The sequence below is a fragment of the Drosophila mauritiana genome, chromosome 2R (genome assembly GCF_004382145.1).
Source record: "Drosophila mauritiana strain mau12 chromosome 2R, ASM438214v1, whole genome shotgun sequence".
Lineage (NCBI taxonomy): Eukaryota > Metazoa > Arthropoda > Insecta > Diptera > Drosophilidae > Drosophila > Drosophila mauritiana.
Genome location: NC_046668.1, coordinates 14,485,135 through 14,502,391, shown reverse-complemented (window position 1 = coordinate 14,502,391; position 17,257 = coordinate 14,485,135). Strand labels below are relative to the sequence as shown.

Sequence of the window (17,257 nt, the reverse complement as noted above, 5' to 3'; positions counted from 1 at the left end):
CATAATATTCTGAGCGTTATCGATATCACTTATCTCTAGAAAACGGTTTCCAACCGAATTTGAATTCAAATTTAAACGATGATTTTCTGGTTATGATTGTGATGAGTAAAATCTAAGTTTGAGTGCGTTACGAAAGTATATAATGATGAAGAGTGATTTCTATTCAATATCCATATCATCTAAACGCCCACGAACGCGATTCTTGCGCTTGTGTTTTTTAGTGGGCGGTGGCAGGAAACTCTCCAGAAATTCAATGGTATTCATAATCGTTTCCGAACTGACATTTCCAATGTAATTTTTATCAAAGTAGACGACCGGTACTGGTGGCTCCGTTGATAAGAGCAATTTGTCACAATTGCAACGCTGTCCCTGAATTTTTGCATCAAGCGTTTCCACTTCAACATCTGTGTTATTTGATTTGTCTGGAAAGAGGTGCTTAAATAGGTCAATCTATTTCTGAACTCCTTAATGAGTTGCAACCCACCGAATAACGGACGAAAGCACTCCTTCACCTGAATCCACTTGGTGCAAAACTGTTTAATGAAACTGTCGTTCTGATTGAAGAAACTACGCGCTGCATTATCAACCCGGTATTTCATGAATCCCGGCACATACGGCCACTTGCCCTTCGCGGCATAGAAGCAAATGATGTCTGAAATATAAAAATTTAAACAATTTGTTATAACACAAAGCTTAATAATGCTTCAGGAGGTAAAAATGTAACTATTTTAGCTGCTAATACGGTTTGTTTATTGTTTCCTTGCAACATAGGATAAACTTTTAAACTTTAAAAAAGTATAGCATACTTTCAGGCTTAACAGTATTCGTCGATGATCTCTTTTAAACTTGAAAAGAAATAGCTTAAAACAGATATCACATAAAACATTAAATTCAAATCCTAGTTCAAAATACAGAGATTTTGATATGGAACATTCTGGTTAAGTGGAATTGCAAAAAGGATTGCTCAACTCACAGGGCACATGAAAGAGGTGAAGAAAAGTGCGCTGATGCTCCAGACTGGAAATGAGATGAATACCACTGGACCGCCGATTGGCCAGGACCTTCTTTCCGGCAAAGGGAATCTCATCCACGCGGACACTCTTCAGATACGCCTCGCCCATGGTGAATAGAAATATGGCTAAAAATAGGGGCAAAATACGGAGAGTGATTTTCCGACGCAGCTCCATGGTCGAACTTTTCACTAGCCAGCAATAAATGTGACTGACGAATGTCCTGCAGGAATTGTCAGACACCTGAATGATTTCACTGCGCTCTCTATTGATTTTAATTGTGCTCGAGGTTGACATAAATCCAGGCAATGGGGATACATTGCATGTGCTAACCCAATTTGCCAGCCACAAAAAGTTCATTGCACTCAAAGCTGCATATGTACATGTGGAAAATATCATATGAATTCTACACTACAAAATGAAGTCACAGGAAATGCATTATGCAAATAGACAGTCATTAGCTAATATGTAGATTACTCAATATAGACGGGATAATAATCAGCAATTCACTTGATCTATGAATAATCAATTGATTTACAATTGCAATCCATCTGAGCGAGGAAGAACTACTGAACTATTACGAACTGAGTTCTCATTGCCGCCACGCGGCGTATACTTAATTTGCGAAACCTGCTTTTATGGCACGCTTTTTCCCCCGTCAAAACATTTTTCGAATGCCGTAATATAGATATAACCCACGTGTTGCAAATTCATTCTATGGCTTATCAAGTTTGGCACACTTCGAAATAGAAAAGCGCGGCGAATTTCCAGACAACTATTAAAGGTAGAGGTATTTTTTAGAATTATGTAACCAAAAACGCTAGATCCAAAATAGCAAACAAAACAAATAACTAACTAAAACATTGAAAATTTTGTTCTTAAGTATTGGTAGTAGTTTACTTCCTTACAATAGCTGCATTCTATCTTACTTTCTACGACTTTTTTCAGTACCAACCGTTCATATATGTACATTATTTAATCGGTTGAGCATAGTTATGATCTATTTTACTTTTCGTTGAGTATATGCGACCATAGATTCACCCTATCCGTCTGGAATTCGCTGGCCACGTGAACCTCGAAGCCTTGGAAGGCATCTGGTGCATTTGCGAATTCGTGATAGTCGCATATTCCGTCGGGACGTGACTGGAGCAGCTCAATGGAGCAGGGGGTCAGTGACTCGGAATTCCTGGGTTTTCTGCGAAATATGTTGATTCATTATAGTGCCCACGCAATCCAAAGTATCATACTCACCCAAACTTGGCGAAGTGCACGAAGTAATCCACGAAGGAATGTATCACCTTCGCCTCCGTGGAGTTCCGTTCAAAGTCGGGAAAGAGCAGTGGACTACGGAACAGATAGAGCAGATCATCGCAGTGCACCACTCCGTATTTTCCGGTCACATTCGCGGATGTATAGGCGGAGGCATAGCTCAGAGAACCACGATAGTTGAAACTATATAAGTAGGTGGGATTCGGCGTGTGGAAAACATTCTTGCGAATGGTATTGTATAGGGGCTGTTTGAAACCCCTGTCAGATATTAACTGGAAACCAAGAAAATATTTATAAATAAACTACGTATAAAAATAGAAAAAAAAGCTAGAGATTGAATTAAGCTATGATTAATGAGATACTGATACAAATTCATCAATTAAAATGTAGTTAACTTGATCATATTAGCTTAGCTAATTGATTAGCATCAGCCCCATCGACTTACATTCATAAATCCCTGAACGGTCAGCTCGTTGACTTCATGCTGTCCCTGGAAATACACCTCCACCAGCAGATCCACCATCTTTTCGCGCCTATCCGGGCTAAAGCTGGGCGGGAATTCCATCAGCTCCTGCAACAGCTCGTCGAATCGCGAGTTGAAGCTCTGGCGTAGCGTCTCATTGCCCAGGATGTTCACCACCCTGACTGCACCCTCACCCGGAACAGTGCCCAGCAGCAGGGGAATGGATGTGGGCATTCCTTGAGCCAGCATATCCATGGGATGCTCGTTGAGAAAGGTATCGCCTTCCAATCCCTCCTCGACCACTGGACGGAAATTGGTCATGTGATCCACATCCCAGTACTTGAGACCATCGCCGGCATTCAGCAGTTTGGTGGCATTTATTCGTCGCAGTGCCTTGGTTAGCTTTACTGTACTCAGATTCCTGGCATCTGGCACGTCTGCAAACTCCGCCAGGAGGCGAGCCTGCTCCAGAGGCTGCTCCGCAATGGCGAAGGGCACATTGGCCGTGCCGCTCATGCTGATCACTCGATGGAACAGGCCCTGGGATCTGGGACTCAGCAGGTGCATGTGGGCAGCCACTCCGCCGGCACTTTGGCCGAAAATGGTCACCCGCTGAGGATCGCCGCCAAAGAAACGAATGTTGCGCTGCACCCAACGCAGTGCCAAGTTCTGATCCTTTAGGCCAAAGTTACCAGACATCACAGCATCCTGCGTCGATAGGAATCCTTGGTGTGGAACGAGAAACTCAGATGTTACACTGCTTAAACTTTGTTAGTTATCTTCGGACTCACCAAAGGGTCCTAGTCTGTAGGCCATGGTCACCAGAATCACTTCACCCGAGTCCATAAAGTATTCGGGACCAGTTACTCCTGGTCCTGCAGAGCCGCCGAAGAAGCCGCCGCCATGGATATAGACCATTACAGGTAGTGCGGGTTTTCGAACCTAAATAAGGCAATCATTTAAGCTGGACAGGATTTCACTAAGCCGGGGATCATCACTACTGACCCTGTACTTTCTTAGATCCTCCCAAGGAATTTGATTTTATCTCACCTCTGGCCTGTAGACATTCAAGTAGAGGCAATCCTCATCGCCGTAGACCACTGGCGTCGGCAGCAGATAGTTCTTCTGGATGCAGTCCATCTTGGGTGCACTGGCATCGTACATCCACAGCAACTTGGGCATTACCTTGGGATTCTGGAGAAGAAGTAGCTGGTTCATAGATGGAGTCTCTTTATCCAAAGATGCGCAATTCACTTACGCTGAATCTCAGATCTCCAATGGGGGGCAGGGCATAGGGAATGCCCATGAAGGCCTCGAATCTCTCGGACTGATAGCCCTGTAGGTAGGTGCCCTTCAGGCAGCCCACGCTCGGCGGGCACACGGTGAGCTGGTCCACAGTGGCCAAGGCCGCGCCGAAGGGTCCAGGGCCAGCCAAGAGCTGTCCAAGAAGCAGCAGCTGTAGTATCCGTTGTTGAATCATCGCCGGCGGTCCACGAAATCACTGAAAATAGAGCTAATGGATCGTTAATTATGCAAAACTATTGGTTATTTATGATCAATTTTTTTTTCGAGGGGGCTTCCTATGCTGCGCGTTAACTGGCTCAAGATGATGTCAACTTTAATTCGGTCTTCAAATGGATTTGCTGACCATCAGCCATTAGGCCCACTATCCTGGTGGAAAAGCTCACTCACTCACTTAATCCCTCACTTGCTGGGGGAAAATCGCTGGAAGAACCTACCGCGACAGAGGCCCAAATCGATCTGACGATTTGTTCAGTTGACTCGTGAAGAAAACTTTTGCTCCGTACCAAGTGGCTCTCTGCCCACAATCTTGACAAAATGTGCGGTGGAAAATTTATAGAGATCAGCGCGATTTAGCCAGCTGGTTGGGATCGTTTGGATCGTTTGGAGAACGGTTCACACGGCGTATGCTTGATTGCTCCGAATAGGAATTGATCTGAAAATGCAACTAGCATCTCAACCTCATCGGGTTGGGGTAATTTGAAACACGCGCCGGAACGAGTAGAAAGTGGCAATGGATTACTTATACCCCGATCCGTCAGAGTTGACGACTTGCGATCAACTGCGATCGCTTCGTATCGAAATGTTCGCTTTTATCCTGCTTTTTTAATGCATTCACACAGAAAATAAATCATGGTGCAGATGTCACTGGAAAAAGTAAGCTACTGATCAATAGCTTGCACTAACTAGTTGGAGCAACTAATAAATACACAATTGTGTTATAACAATTGCAGCTTATACAACTTGAATGTATTTCAAGATGATGCACGCATACTTTTACTTTCTATCTTAACATCTGAAACCTGGATATTATTTACTCACTTTCGCTTTTATGCCCAGCAACCCCTTAGAACGTCACGGTTTTCACTCTCATGGATCGTGCTCCACCTTAAGATAGCCGATCTTGAGAAGTCTCCAAGTCTCCGGAGGTTTCCCCTATCGGGCGAGTTTTACTGCGCTACGGATCGACGGCAATCTTATCTCATCGCATGTCGTCGGGCCTTTTATTCGCACTTAATCTCATTTCTTGCACATTCTGCATATGTAAATTGACCTTCGAATCACAACTGGGGGATTGGATGGAAAATGGGATGTGATGCGATGGGTTGGCTCCAACCCAGCAGGCATTTATGAAAATGGAACGCACTTACAATGCTTCAATGAAAATCTGGGGTAACTGCCATGGTTCCCATTACACATTCTGTTCCATTTCGCAAATTAATGGGTTTTATTTATTCTTAAATTAACCCAAAGTAGTTATAATCGAATTTAGGGAGCTATGAAAACAGCTTCTTCCATATGGGATATGCGGTGAGCGTTATGCTGTTTCGAATATCTTCCAGATACTTTTCTTTGTTGCCACCAAAGTGGAGATACTTGCACATTCCCTGATCATTGAAATCCGCAGCTTTACAGGTGGATTCTTCGTGAAAAACTCTATAGAGATATAAAAAAGAATAAATATAATATAAACCTATCTTGTTATCTTGTTCCCAGCTTACCCCGTTTTGGCGAAATCCGTCATCAGCGAAGTCATTCGTTGAATAACCTTGGCATCTTCGGAGTCCTTGGGAAAATCATCGAAGCTAATTGGAATGCGTATGGTGTGCAGACCGTCATCCATGTGAACTGCTCCAAGCCCATAGTCGTCAGTGGTGCCAGCAAAAAACTTAGTTATAGAGCTTAAGCCGGCAAACTCAAAGATATAGATGTACAGTGGATTCTCTTCGAGATTTGCATAGTTGACATACGACGAAATAGTTTCATAGATCGGATAATAAAAGTTGAAGTCACCAGAGATCTCCGCCAATTTCAACATGGTATCGTTGTTAAGACTGTCTCCTTTAAAGTCATACGCATCCAATATTTCGCTGACCATCTGGACGGGAGTTCCCTCGGGCAGGTTAAGCAGCAGGACCATATGTTCCAGGAAGTTTTCATTGAACTCTGCCCGTAGCTTGGGATTAATGAAGGCACGCATTAGGAACAGGGAACCTTCTCCAGCTCGCGAACTTAGACTTAGGAGCCAGGGCACCTGGTGAATGCGACCTGCCCGATGGGCATCTAGCGGATCCTCGACCAGGAAGGCGTCAGGAGATGGAGCCTCCACTACTGGGAGACTGGTGAGGTGGGGCATGTTATCCCAGACCTTTAAGCTGTCCGCACTGATAAGGAGTTTTTTATGACACACTTTACGTAGCGCTTCCGCCAGATCCTGGGTACTGAGAGTCTCCGCTTGATCAATGGCCAACTCCTTGCCCAGACGCCTTGCCTGACTTAGGGGATCTTTGAGGGTCTTCATGGCCGACAGAAACATGGTGCCAGTCAAGGACATGGAGTTTTGGAAAAGTCCTGGAAACAAGCGTATGACTTATGTGCGATCAAAATTCATCCATGAAAACTAACCCTTTGAATTGGGACTAATCATGTGCAAGTGTGTAGATATTCCTCCAGCACTGTGACCAAGGATCGTGACCTTTTTGGGATCTCCTCCGAATGTGGCTATGTGTTTTTGTATCCACTGCAGCGCCAATCGCTGATCCTTGAATCCGAAATTCCCCGGCATGTGCTCATCGCCAGTGCTTAGAAATCCTGCAACATTTGAACTCGATGTGAGTGGTGTATTGGATAATCCCTACAACTTACCGAAGGGACCAAGGCGATAGCTCATTGCTACCATGACCACCTTGCCGGTATCCATCAGATACTCTGGTCCACTGGCCATGGGGTGGGCTGAGCCGCTAAAGAAACCACCTCCATGTATGTAAACCATCACGGGCAACTTATCCTCAGCCCGTTTCTATAAAACCAAACCAATCAGGACTATCTAAGGATGCTTGCAAGTCTTGTTACCTTCGGTCTGTAGACGTTCAGATAGAGGCAGTCCTCCACTCCCATCAAACCCCATTCCTTCGCAAAGTAGCTTCTCTGCACGCAGCTGTCCTTCGCCGTTCCCGCATCGAGTACTCCCTCCCAGGGTTCATTCGGCACAGGATTCTGAAAGCATTCAATGTACTTAATCCTCCTGAAAGCACAGAGCAAGGAACTATCCACCTTAAGACGCAGCGGTCCAACTGGCGGCTGGGCAAAGGGAATGCCCATGAAGGCTTCAAACTCTCCGCTTTGATATCCTGGCATTAGAGTGCCTCGCATGCAGCCCATATCCTCCAGGCACACATCCAAGGAATCTCCGACAGCAACAGCTACAAAAAATAGTACTCCAACTCCGGCGAACAACATTTTTGTTATGATATCCATTGGTAAAACAGTAGCTTACTTTTATACTGCATCTCTCAACCGAGAGCGGGATATTTGCAAATTCAGGTAATCATGGGTATAAAATAAAAACCACAATTATCGAATCCTAAAAGGTTTTATTTCTGTCACGTAGAAAAGCGAGGGTAAGCTGCCAGCCAACGCTAATCGTATATGATACACAGATGAATTGACGTCTACATAGCCTAAACACGCATTCGAACCGAACTTACGACTAAGAGGTATAATTACAATGTCTATACAACATGGCGATTTAACTAACAATGAACGATGCGATTTGGAGAAATTTAACTAAATTGCAGGCCTAGGAACCGGAACTATTAATAGAACTAAGTGATTCCCGGTCAAATTGGTGTTAAACTGCGGCGCTTGGCGGCACTCAGTTGCGGATGCCACATATCCAGGATGAGCACTAGGCGTGGCTGGCTTCCGTTGTGCCACACCTCGTGTTCGAAGCTATCATCGAATATGAACAGTTCTCCCTCACGCCAAGTTCTAAAGCAGATGTGGTTAGTCAATGAAATTTGAAAGGTTTAGTCGTTTTCCCTCACCTTTCCTGCTCCGCCACGCGGAGTGAGGTTTTTTCCGGCTCCGGAGCAGCTAGCGTGAGGTGGGCCCTCAGTCGGCAATTGGTGGGTCCACAATGCGGCCACACATGCGTCTTGGCCTGCATAACACTAAACTTCACTTGGCCACGTCGACAGCCGGCGGACTCGGGAAATTCCTCCAGCAGGCTACAGGTGATTGGGGCCCTGCGGCAGTTGTCCTTCACCCGACGACCCTGGGCATATAGCTCATACTGCTGCCACACTCCCTTGTCGCGCAGCAGTTCCGCTTCATCCTCGAAGAATCCACTTCTTCCCAGCAGCGCTAATCCCTCATCACGAATGGCACGCCAATTGAGAGCCAGCTTCTCCAGCTGCCTTTCATAGCCTGTTTCTTTGGGCTGCCAAAAGGGCTGTGCTCTCAACCTGGGCTCATTGTAAAGCGATCTCTGATAGAGGCTGGCAAAGAAGCCTTTGGCAACGCCTTTACTATACACCTCAAGAGCTTCTGATTTCATGGACAGGCGCTGCATGGTCTCGCCAAGCGACAAATAGAAGAAAGCCTCTTGCGTGCCCTCCTCTTCAGACTCCACGGCATATTTTAAATAGGGCAGCGCCTTGGCGTAGTCAGCATGGAACTGTCTGAGCGCCAGTCCATAATGAAGTTGAGCCACTGCATTGGTGGGCCAAAGTTTCAGGGTTTCCACAGCCACCTTTTCAACCTGCTGAAGACTGGGAGACAATCATAAAGTATTTGTTACTCAAAGTAGCCTGTCTTACCTACTTGTTTACCATAAGATAGGTGAGTGAGAGTTGGTTACGAAGCCGTGGATCCTCAGGCAAACGTTTGATGAGCAGCTCGTGGATGGTAGTTGCCTGTCGGTGGTGACCTGGAATTCAATAGGCAATGTAGAAAGCGAAACATATTAAAATATATGTTTAACTTACCCAAAAATCTCAAATTCTCTATGCAGCTTTCGCCAGCGTTCTTGAACTCCAGATTGCTGGCTATAAGCTCGCCAAAGGCCAAATATCTTTTGTAAGCATCGATGGCTTCCCACAGGCGCTGATTGCTGCGCTCCTTCTTGGCCAGAAGTTCCAGAAGTCGGGCTCTTCCCAAATGGGCCGATGGCTCGTGGGCAAAGTTGGTGGTGAGCGTGTTAAAGGATCGCAGGGCTTGGGCATAGTTCTTTGGGGTGGATATTAGTTCGCGATTCGCCAGCCAAAACACAAAAAAAAGGGTTAGACAAAGTACGAAAGCATGCAATTAGTATAAAATCATTCTCTTAAGAATTGAAACGCGGTTGAGAGGAGGTCAAAGGATGAGCCCGCGACCAAAGTTTCCTCCAAGTGGGTGTGTAGTTTTTGGAGTAACTGGTCGTGGGTTCATCCCAACCATATGTGTCTCCTGAAAAGAGCGTTTCTATAAATACATGAATAGGGTTAAATCCTATGATTTGATTAATTATCCTTTGTTGTTCTTACATGACTAAGCTGTTATATGATCTAATGAACTTGACAAGCAAACATAAACTAAAGCTTTGAAATGAGATTGTGTTTTTTTGTTGTGATGTTCTTTAGTGATTGTTGAGCTAGAGATATATCGAAGATATATAGTTCACGGGTTAATCCAGGTGAAGGAGACACCTTTGGTTGCGACATACCTCCCTAATCATCTCCTCGTTCGCCTTGCGCAACTCTTGCTCGAAAGGATCGTCTTTCTCTGCGGGAACAGCTGCAGCTTCTTTCGGCTTTATTTCTATTTGGAGATTAAGAATCTGAATTAGAACACTATTTCGAGCAAAACAATGGTGTGAAATTTTGAACGGTTACGGCCTAGATAGCTCCACCTTGTGTGAGGTGTCAGTTTGTATATCCTACGGCTAACACTTACGATCTGTTATGTGTAAAGCGATCGGTTTTTGGTCGTGTGTCTTAAAGTAGTGTTGGGCCTATGATTGCGATAGCTTATGTGATCGATCGAAAGTATGTTGGATGGAGAATGGAGTCGGGTGGTCATCGACAGACGTGGTGATTTGTGCGTTTAGTAATTACGTGTCCAGCTGGGGTCGTCGGAGTCCGGATCGCTCTCGAACTCCTTGACGGGCAGACGACCGTATTTGGCCTCCAGCCGGTTCATCAGATCGGCGTCGTCCACGTCGGAGATTTCGTCCTCCTCGTCGGTGATCTCCTCATCGCTATCTCCGTCATGCTCGAAATCCTCGATAGCCCCATCTTCGTATTCCACGTAGATATCGCTGTGACCCACTGGCTTTTCCGGCTCCTTTTCTTTCTGTTCGGGTTTGGGTTTGGCATCCTTTGCAGGCTCCTGGGCGTACTTGTACATGGCGCTCAGTTGCTCAAAGGTCTCGGGCACATAACTGGCCATGGAGGCCACGTTGTCGTCGCTTTCGTGACGTACTTCTTCCTCCTCCTCATCAATGTCACTGATTTCCACCTCGATCTCCTCTTCGATTTCGATTTCCTCCTCGGAGTATTCTTTTTAGACAATGGGATATGACTGATGTTAATACTCTGGTCTTGGCCAGGCATATCATACAGCATAGGCTTCCAGATCACTTGTCAATCAAATGATTTGGAAGCAACTTCGGCTAGCCGAAGTTTGCAATTAATAACTCATATCTCCAACCATCGTCCAAAAGGGGCAGCTCCTCCACATCGTCCGGTATGTGATCCTCAGCAGTGGCAATCGTCAATCTTCGCCTGAATATAGTCTCTGGTGCGGGCTCATCCTCAGCTATGCATTCACCACGGAAGATTCGAACGTTATTCGAGTTAAGGGATTATTAATCGAGCAAGAACAAAGCCATTCAACAATTTCCGTACATACATACATTGGTGGAATAATAATTGGAACAAAGCTGTGACTACAATCAGATTAAAGAAATAATATAAAATCATAATCAAAATAAGCTAACTGAAGAAAGTGCAAAATTTGGACTGGGCCCATGGATTCTCATTGTTGAAACCAAAAAGAGAGGCCATTGCCCAGAGTTTGTTTTAGTTTTTGTTAATACATCGAGAATAGATCACGAGACAATGAGGTCATTTGCTGATTTAACCAACTTAACTTGGTGGGTTAGAACGAAAAGCGGCGCTTAGTAATAGTTACTGAAAAGTTTCCCCGTAGTATGGTTTATTTGATTAGCATAACATTTGGCGTGCTTGGCGGATATGATTGATAGAGATCAAGAGCAGAGAGCGGAATACAAAGAGCGGAGATTCGGGGAGCAGATCAGCATTGAAGACTCACTTGTATTTGGACTTTTCCTTATCAATACAAGGCGTGAAACTAAGGCAAGTGCAACGCCAACGCCAAATTTAACGGCAACTGTAAATGAGTCAGGTTTTAGTATGAGAAAACAAACAAATGCCTTTTGCACTTTCTTGTACAATTTCGGTTTCTAAGTTCTTGGTTGTGTGTGGTTGTGCATATTCTTTCAGTTTGGTAAGGTGGAGCATTTCAGTCGGTCAGTTCTTAAGGTTCTAAACCTGCGAGATCCGTTAACCGTTCAACTATTCAATCCTTTGCTACTTACGGGATGCCAACCAAGAGGAGCCCTCTTCCTTGGGCTCCTCCTCATCAGCCTGGTCTTGATCCTGCTCCTCACTCGCTACTGCTTTTGCTGGCTCTGTATCCTCGGGATCATTTTCAAATTGCTGATCCAGGGACTCGAATTCGTCGTCATCCCCGTCATCTGCATCGTTTTTGTCTTGATCCTGCAATAAACAAGTTATTTAGCAACAAATACGAAGATCATTTAACCCAGCAACTATTTTACTAACATCATCATCGTCGTCGTCATCATTAGTATATGTTGCGGGAGCACTTTGTGCCGCAGATTGGGATCTTGGCGGCTCTACTGACTCTTCGACCTCCTGCTCTTCCTCATCCTCATCATCGTCTTCCTGCTGCGAACATAAAACATTAATTTTTGGAAATACACAATCTTTTCACAAACTATAGAGCATACCTCCTCAGCTTTCGACAGCGGAGCTTCAGTGGATTCTACAACATCATCATCTGCTGCTGCTTCATCCTCATCGTCTTCATCTTCTTCAGCTTCATATTCGCCAGTGGCTTCCGTAGTGGCTTCAGTGGTAGCTTCCACAGTTGCCTCTACGGTGCCGTCGTCATCGTTATCCTCCTCCTCCGCATCCTCGGCAGTTATGTTTTCACCCGCATTGTTCTCCTCATCTTCATCCTCCTCATCTTCATCATCTGTCGCTGGCTCATCCTCCTCAGTTGGCTGTTCCTCTTCCTCCAGTTCTTCTTCTAATTCTTCTGAGAGTGGCTCTTCTTCTGAAATGTTTTTATTTATTTATAAGAGTTTATATTCATTTATATTAACATACCTTCCTCTTCATGATCATCATGGTCGTCGTGTTCATCGTGATCATCTAACGCCTCTCCAGAGGGTTCCTGCACATCGTGACCATCATGCTCATCCCGATGTTCGTCTACCCAGCCATCAAAAACTTTCGAGAACCGAGACTCCGACAGAGGAGTGTCCACTGAAATAAACCGGTATAAGTACATTTCAAATTTCTGAGAATTGTATAACTTACGATCCTCCAGTCCGCGATTCTCCATGATGATCAGACCCACCAAACTTAGGAGCACTGCCATCAGGGCGAAGAATATGATCTTGGCGCACCAGTGACCGCCAGTTCCGTGATCGTGGTGCACGTGCAGGTGGAGATCATCGTTTCCCATCTTTGTAATGTGAACGCCGTGCGAAGATTCGTCGTCATCTGAGATCCGACATTTGCATGATAGTGAATAATAAAAATAACACATGTGATTACAAACAGTTTAATTGAATCCACCTTCGAGTGTTTTACTTGGATTTAGTAACTGAGCGAGACATTCAATTAATTTGGCAAAGCATTCCGGGGTGTGTTGGGAAAACTACATATAGGGGGATCTATTTCTCTACCTTGAAAACTGGACTGACGCAGAACAGTCACATCGCCCTCGGACTTGCGATCATCTAGACGAAAAGTTAGTTACAATGAGACATACTATACCGGCATTACAAGCTGATAAGACGGCGCCGGGCGGGGGGAATTGTTTATGCCTAAATATGCGCAACGATAAACAAAGAAGCCGCCAGTCATGCTCTTGGGCAGTTGGCCAAGTGAAATTAAATGGCTTTACACATTTATATCTACATATATGCACCATCGTGGCTACTTATTTCGGTGCCGTGGGTGTAATGGCCCCAGAATCTTTACGGAAGCATCATCATTTGGTATCTAGTATCTACGTATGTGAATCTCGATCTCTGTTGCATTGGAATTAATTTGCCGACGAGGTGACGAGCTCTCCATTCTCCAATGAGAGAAAGATAACGCAGAGAAGAGAGCAATAGAGAGAAAGAGTGGCAGAGGGAGATAGCAATAAGAGGATATCCCAGGGACAACGAAACATCTGTGTTTGCCTTGGGACAAAAGATAAATAAATCTGGGAAAACCACTCTTCTTGTTTTTTCTCGATTTTTGCACACCGATTCAATGCCCTTTTTCTTTGGCTCCCGATCGAAATACCCACTTTATGGTCTACCTCCCGCCTTCCCCGCCCGCACACATGTCATGCATATATATTTTCCTGCTCGATCGGCACACGCATAGCGACAGAAAACAGGCGAGATGTATAATTTTATATAATAGGGCAAAGTTATTTTTAAAGGCACTCGACAATATTATTATGCTAATAAAAGAAATGAACTGCTTGCTACGCGGCGGCGGCGAAAAGACAAAACCGATTTTCACACCAAATAACGGTCCATTCGAGAATGATGGTAAGTAAAAGTACCGTAACAGGGACTTACCGCGTTTTCGGCGCTTATCCTTGCGCTTACGCGGCTGCACATCGCCTGACATTTTGCTCACTAAAGGCACTTAAACCTATGCCAATTCAATGGAGAGTGTTTGTTTTTCCTTTTCGAGCGGACCGGGCAAAACGGGCGATCTGGATCGACGAACAGCACGTTACTAAATGCAAATACCGCTCGCACCGTGGGAAAATTATTTATAAAGTGACACTGGTGTTGCCAGATCCGGCGGGAATGATGAAAGCTAGAGATGACAGCTGGGCAGTAAAGGCAATTTTATTGTTTTGGATGAAAACTCATGACAGCTCTCTAAAAATAAATTTACATAATAAGTATTATTTATAAATTTATTTAATTGTCATATTTATGTTTTATTTTAAGTAGTGTTGTGCCAATAGATTGAATTTAATTTTAACAGTTAGATAGTTAGTTAATTTTAACAGTTTAGAAAACACAAATGTAATTTTTTCTGTTACTCGTGGAATTTTCATATTATATGTCTATGTAGCGCATAGACACAACCACAATCTTTATTTAAAATGTATTTTCCTCAAGATATTAACTTTAAGTAAAGAAATAAAAATTAGAATATTAGCTTATTTTAAATATCGTATGGCATTCAAATTCATGCGCACTGCAGTCGCCAGTATCGTTAGAGACTTTCGTCACGCGCCCATCTCGAAGAGAACCAACCCCGACCAAGAAAAAAACAAGAAAATAATACACAATTGGCGACGGCGGTGCAGAGGTTCTCCGTGTGATCCGATCGAACGGGACTAGGACCGACACGGACCAGGTCTAAATCCGCGAGGTCAGCGGTATTATGGCCGGCGACATGTCCATCGGCTGTGCGGCCCTGAAGCGATCCAGCAAGCTGAGGTCCTGCACCAGTGCCGCCGACACGGACTCGATGCGGGTGCCCAGCGACCACAGGGACAACGGGAGCCTGGTCAAGCCGCCTCCGGTGCCGCCGCAGAATATGCGCGGCGGTCTGCGGGTCTACAAGATCGTCATCCTCGGCGACGGTGGCGTGGGAAAGTCAGGTGAGCTACTCTAGCCATGGATTAGCCAAAAGAAAATGCCGAGTTATCACTGCGCACTTTGATTGGGGCTGCGAAAAATCAATAAATTATCTCAATTTCTTTTACGCTTTGTTTTGACCCCCGCACCACCGACACCCACGAAACTCCAACAACCACCACTCCCAACGCCCTCTGAAAACGACGACGAAACCCGAACAGCTGTCACCCTTCAGTTCGTGAGCCACAGTTTCCTGGACTACCACGACCCCACAATTGGTGAGTAAGGCGCAGGGTGCGCAAGGCGTCTAAGGCGAAGCCCCCACAACCCCACTAAATGTATACCGGTTTTTTTTTTTCGCCGCAGAGGACTCCTACCAGCAACAGGCGGTCATCGACAATGAGGCCGCCCTGCTCGACATCCTTGACACCGCCGGCCAGGTGGAGTTCACGGCCATGCGGGACCAATACATGCGTTGCGGCGAAGGTTTCATCATTTGCTACTCGGTCACCGACCGCCACAGCTTCCAGGAGGCCTCCGAGTACAGGAAACTAATAACCCGTGTCCGCCTGTCCGAGGACATTCCGCTGGTTCTGATTGCCAACAAGGTGGACCTGGAGTCGCAGCGACGCGTGACCACCGAGGAGGGCCGGAATCTGGCCAACCAGTTCGGCTGTCCGTTCTTTGAGACATCGGCTGCACTGCGTCATTACATCGACGAGGCATTCTACACGCTGGTCCGCGAAATTCGGCGCAAGGAAATGCACAAGGCCCTGGGTACGGACTCCAATTCGGAAAAGATTCACACGGGGCGACGAAGTCGCTGGTGGCGCATCCGATCCATTTTCGCATTGGTTTTCCGTCGCAGACGAAACCTAAACTAGACCAGGATGCGGATTCCTGGAAACGAGTGCAATATTAACCACAAAACCAAGTAACTTTTGTTCGCTATATTTTGTATATAGCACATACCCATCAGATACAACATACAAGAGAGAAGTAACCGATCGAGGAGCAGATAACTAATTGTTAATGGCCACAGTGGTTTATTTATTATTTGTTACGGAAACTATTTAAAGTACTTGTTGTTGGCCGGAAAGGATAGCGAGGCAGTAGATCAGCGATAGAGTATATCAATACGTTTAAGCACCGATCCAAAAGATACATATTAACAATGCACGTACATATGTTTATGTAGTAAATATTACTAACGTTGATTCCTAGACGAGAGCGATTAAGCAAGTGTGGCAATTGGCTAAAGCTCAAAAGCATTTAAATTCAGCAAGATCGAGGGGCAGTTCCCCAACTAACAATCTTAACAACTCTGAATCCTAGCCAGGAGATTAACCCAACAGCCAATTGCCAGGTGCGAAGGGCAGAGAATTGGAGGATTTTTAAACTTATGTATGTACGTATTTACCCAGAATACACGCACATGACATACGCGACACGAGCCACACATTTAACTAATCGAATAAATGTTGAATTTAATGTATACTAATATTATAAAACGATCGATCGACCTAAGTATGTAAAACGCGGGAACATTGCAAATTATGAAATATGAATGAGAATGTGCGTTTGTTCAGATCCAAGCCCAAATTGATAATTTAAGTCCACGACAGCCGATGCATTTGTTGTTTAAGTTTGAGAAAAGTTTATTGTTTATATTGTTAAGGACACACGTGTTACGCCTAAGTTTATTTATTATTAGTTTAACGAAATCTGTTGATTACTTTTACCACAAGCAAAACCACACATCACGTTCTCTAAGCATTCACCATGAGTTCCTCTCATCAATGTTAACTGCATCACCAGAAACGAAATACTAACACGGCTTTAATTACTCTGTTTGTTACATGATCCCAAAAACAGTTGAATGGACTACCCATAATTACTAATAATTAATTGTTATTGCGAATCCTGCAACCGTTCGAACCAAACAGATCGACTGACAAACAAAAAAACAACAGCTCCAACAAGAAAACGAATCAAATGCGGGTAGAAATATAATAGAAATGCTTTCGCCGAAAGTTAAGCGATAAAAAGTACGTTTTAAGAGAAAAGGCTTGGGAACTAGATGTTCAAAGCAATGTGTCGTGTCCATGTTGTTTCGAAAACGACATACCTGTTCGGGAATAATATTGAAACCTAATACCTAATCGATGAAAAACCAAAACATTTTGATTCATAATGTTATGTACATTTTAAATGTAAAAAAAAATAAAATACAAAAGCACAAATTAAACAAAAACAATACCCTCAATAAAGATTTTTTTAACCCCGTTAAAGATG

General features: G+C 44.6%; 5 protein-coding genes across 12 annotated transcripts; 1 reads left to right on the top strand and 4 right to left on the bottom strand.

Moving 5' to 3' along the window:
* Window positions 1-15: 15 nt before the first annotated feature.
* LOC117137034 lies at window positions 16-1,344 on the bottom strand. Its single transcript, XM_033298239.1, has 3 exons — window positions 974-1,344; window positions 485-652; window positions 16-422 (listed from the first exon to the last, which is right to left on the bottom strand). Exons 1-3 carry the CDS (start codon window positions 1,305-1,307, stop codon window positions 160-162), a joined length of 765 nt encoding a protein of 254 aa, XP_033154130.1. The 5' UTR covers window positions 1,308-1,344; the 3' UTR covers window positions 16-159.
* A 536-nt stretch (window positions 1,345-1,880) lies between these two features.
* On the bottom strand, window positions 1,881-5,104 carry LOC117135935 (venom carboxylesterase-6). 3 transcript variants are annotated; one of them, XM_033296515.1, is made up of 7 exons: window positions 5,086-5,104; window positions 4,001-4,243; window positions 3,793-3,936; window positions 3,534-3,684; window positions 2,725-3,467; window positions 2,262-2,551; window positions 1,881-2,205 (listed from the first exon to the last, which is right to left on the bottom strand). In XM_033296515.1, exons 2-7 carry the CDS (start codon window positions 4,220-4,222, stop codon window positions 2,016-2,018), a joined length of 1,740 nt encoding a protein of 579 aa, XP_033152406.1. In that variant the 5' UTR covers window positions 4,223-4,243; window positions 5,086-5,104; the 3' UTR covers window positions 1,881-2,015. The 3 variants fall into 3 exon arrangements, with proteins under 3 accessions (XP_033152406.1, XP_033152403.1, XP_033152405.1); XM_033296512.1 differs by lacking the exon at window positions 5,086-5,104 and adding an exon at window positions 4,482-4,763 and having other exon boundaries at window positions 4,001-4,255; XM_033296514.1 differs by lacking the exon at window positions 5,086-5,104 and adding an exon at window positions 4,482-4,763.
* A 378-nt stretch (window positions 5,105-5,482) lies between these two features.
* LOC117135936 (cholinesterase 1) lies at window positions 5,483-7,503 on the bottom strand. Its single transcript, XM_033296516.1, has 6 exons — window positions 7,318-7,503; window positions 7,117-7,260; window positions 6,910-7,063; window positions 6,670-6,855; window positions 5,766-6,615; window positions 5,483-5,700 (listed from the first exon to the last, which is right to left on the bottom strand). Exons 1-6 carry the CDS (start codon window positions 7,501-7,503, stop codon window positions 5,541-5,543), a joined length of 1,680 nt encoding a protein of 559 aa, XP_033152407.1. The 3' UTR covers window positions 5,483-5,540.
* Window positions 7,504-7,617: 114 nt separating this feature from the next.
* On the bottom strand, window positions 7,618-14,118 carry LOC117135933 (aspartyl/asparaginyl beta-hydroxylase). Of its 6 annotated transcripts, XM_033296506.1 has the most exons (15): window positions 13,940-14,113; window positions 13,046-13,099; window positions 12,675-12,860; window positions 12,462-12,620; window positions 12,080-12,408; window positions 11,892-12,017; window positions 11,645-11,825; window positions 11,359-11,436; window positions 10,735-10,842; window positions 10,140-10,583; window positions 9,749-9,843; window positions 9,033-9,273; window positions 8,869-8,974; window positions 8,091-8,816; window positions 7,618-8,034 (listed from the first exon to the last, which is right to left on the bottom strand). In XM_033296506.1, exons 1-15 carry the CDS (start codon window positions 13,989-13,991, stop codon window positions 7,884-7,886), a joined length of 3,036 nt encoding a protein of 1,011 aa, XP_033152397.1. In that variant the 5' UTR covers window positions 13,992-14,113; the 3' UTR covers window positions 7,618-7,883. The 6 variants fall into 6 exon arrangements, with proteins under 6 accessions (XP_033152397.1, XP_033152402.1, XP_033152398.1 ...); XM_033296511.1 differs by lacking the exon at window positions 13,046-13,099; XM_033296507.1 differs by lacking the exons at window positions 10,140-10,583; window positions 10,735-10,842; window positions 11,359-11,436 and having other exon boundaries at window positions 13,940-14,111.
* A 489-nt stretch (window positions 14,119-14,607) lies between these two features.
* On the top strand, window positions 14,608-17,231 carry LOC117138594 (GTP-binding protein Rit2). Its single transcript, XM_033300775.1, has 3 exons — window positions 14,608-14,985; window positions 15,184-15,240; window positions 15,329-17,231. The coding sequence occupies exons 1-3, from the start codon at window positions 14,766-14,768 to the stop codon at window positions 15,844-15,846; spliced, it is 795 nt and encodes a 264-aa protein (XP_033156666.1). The 5' UTR covers window positions 14,608-14,765; the 3' UTR covers window positions 15,847-17,231.
* Window positions 17,232-17,257: the final 26 nt, after the last annotated feature.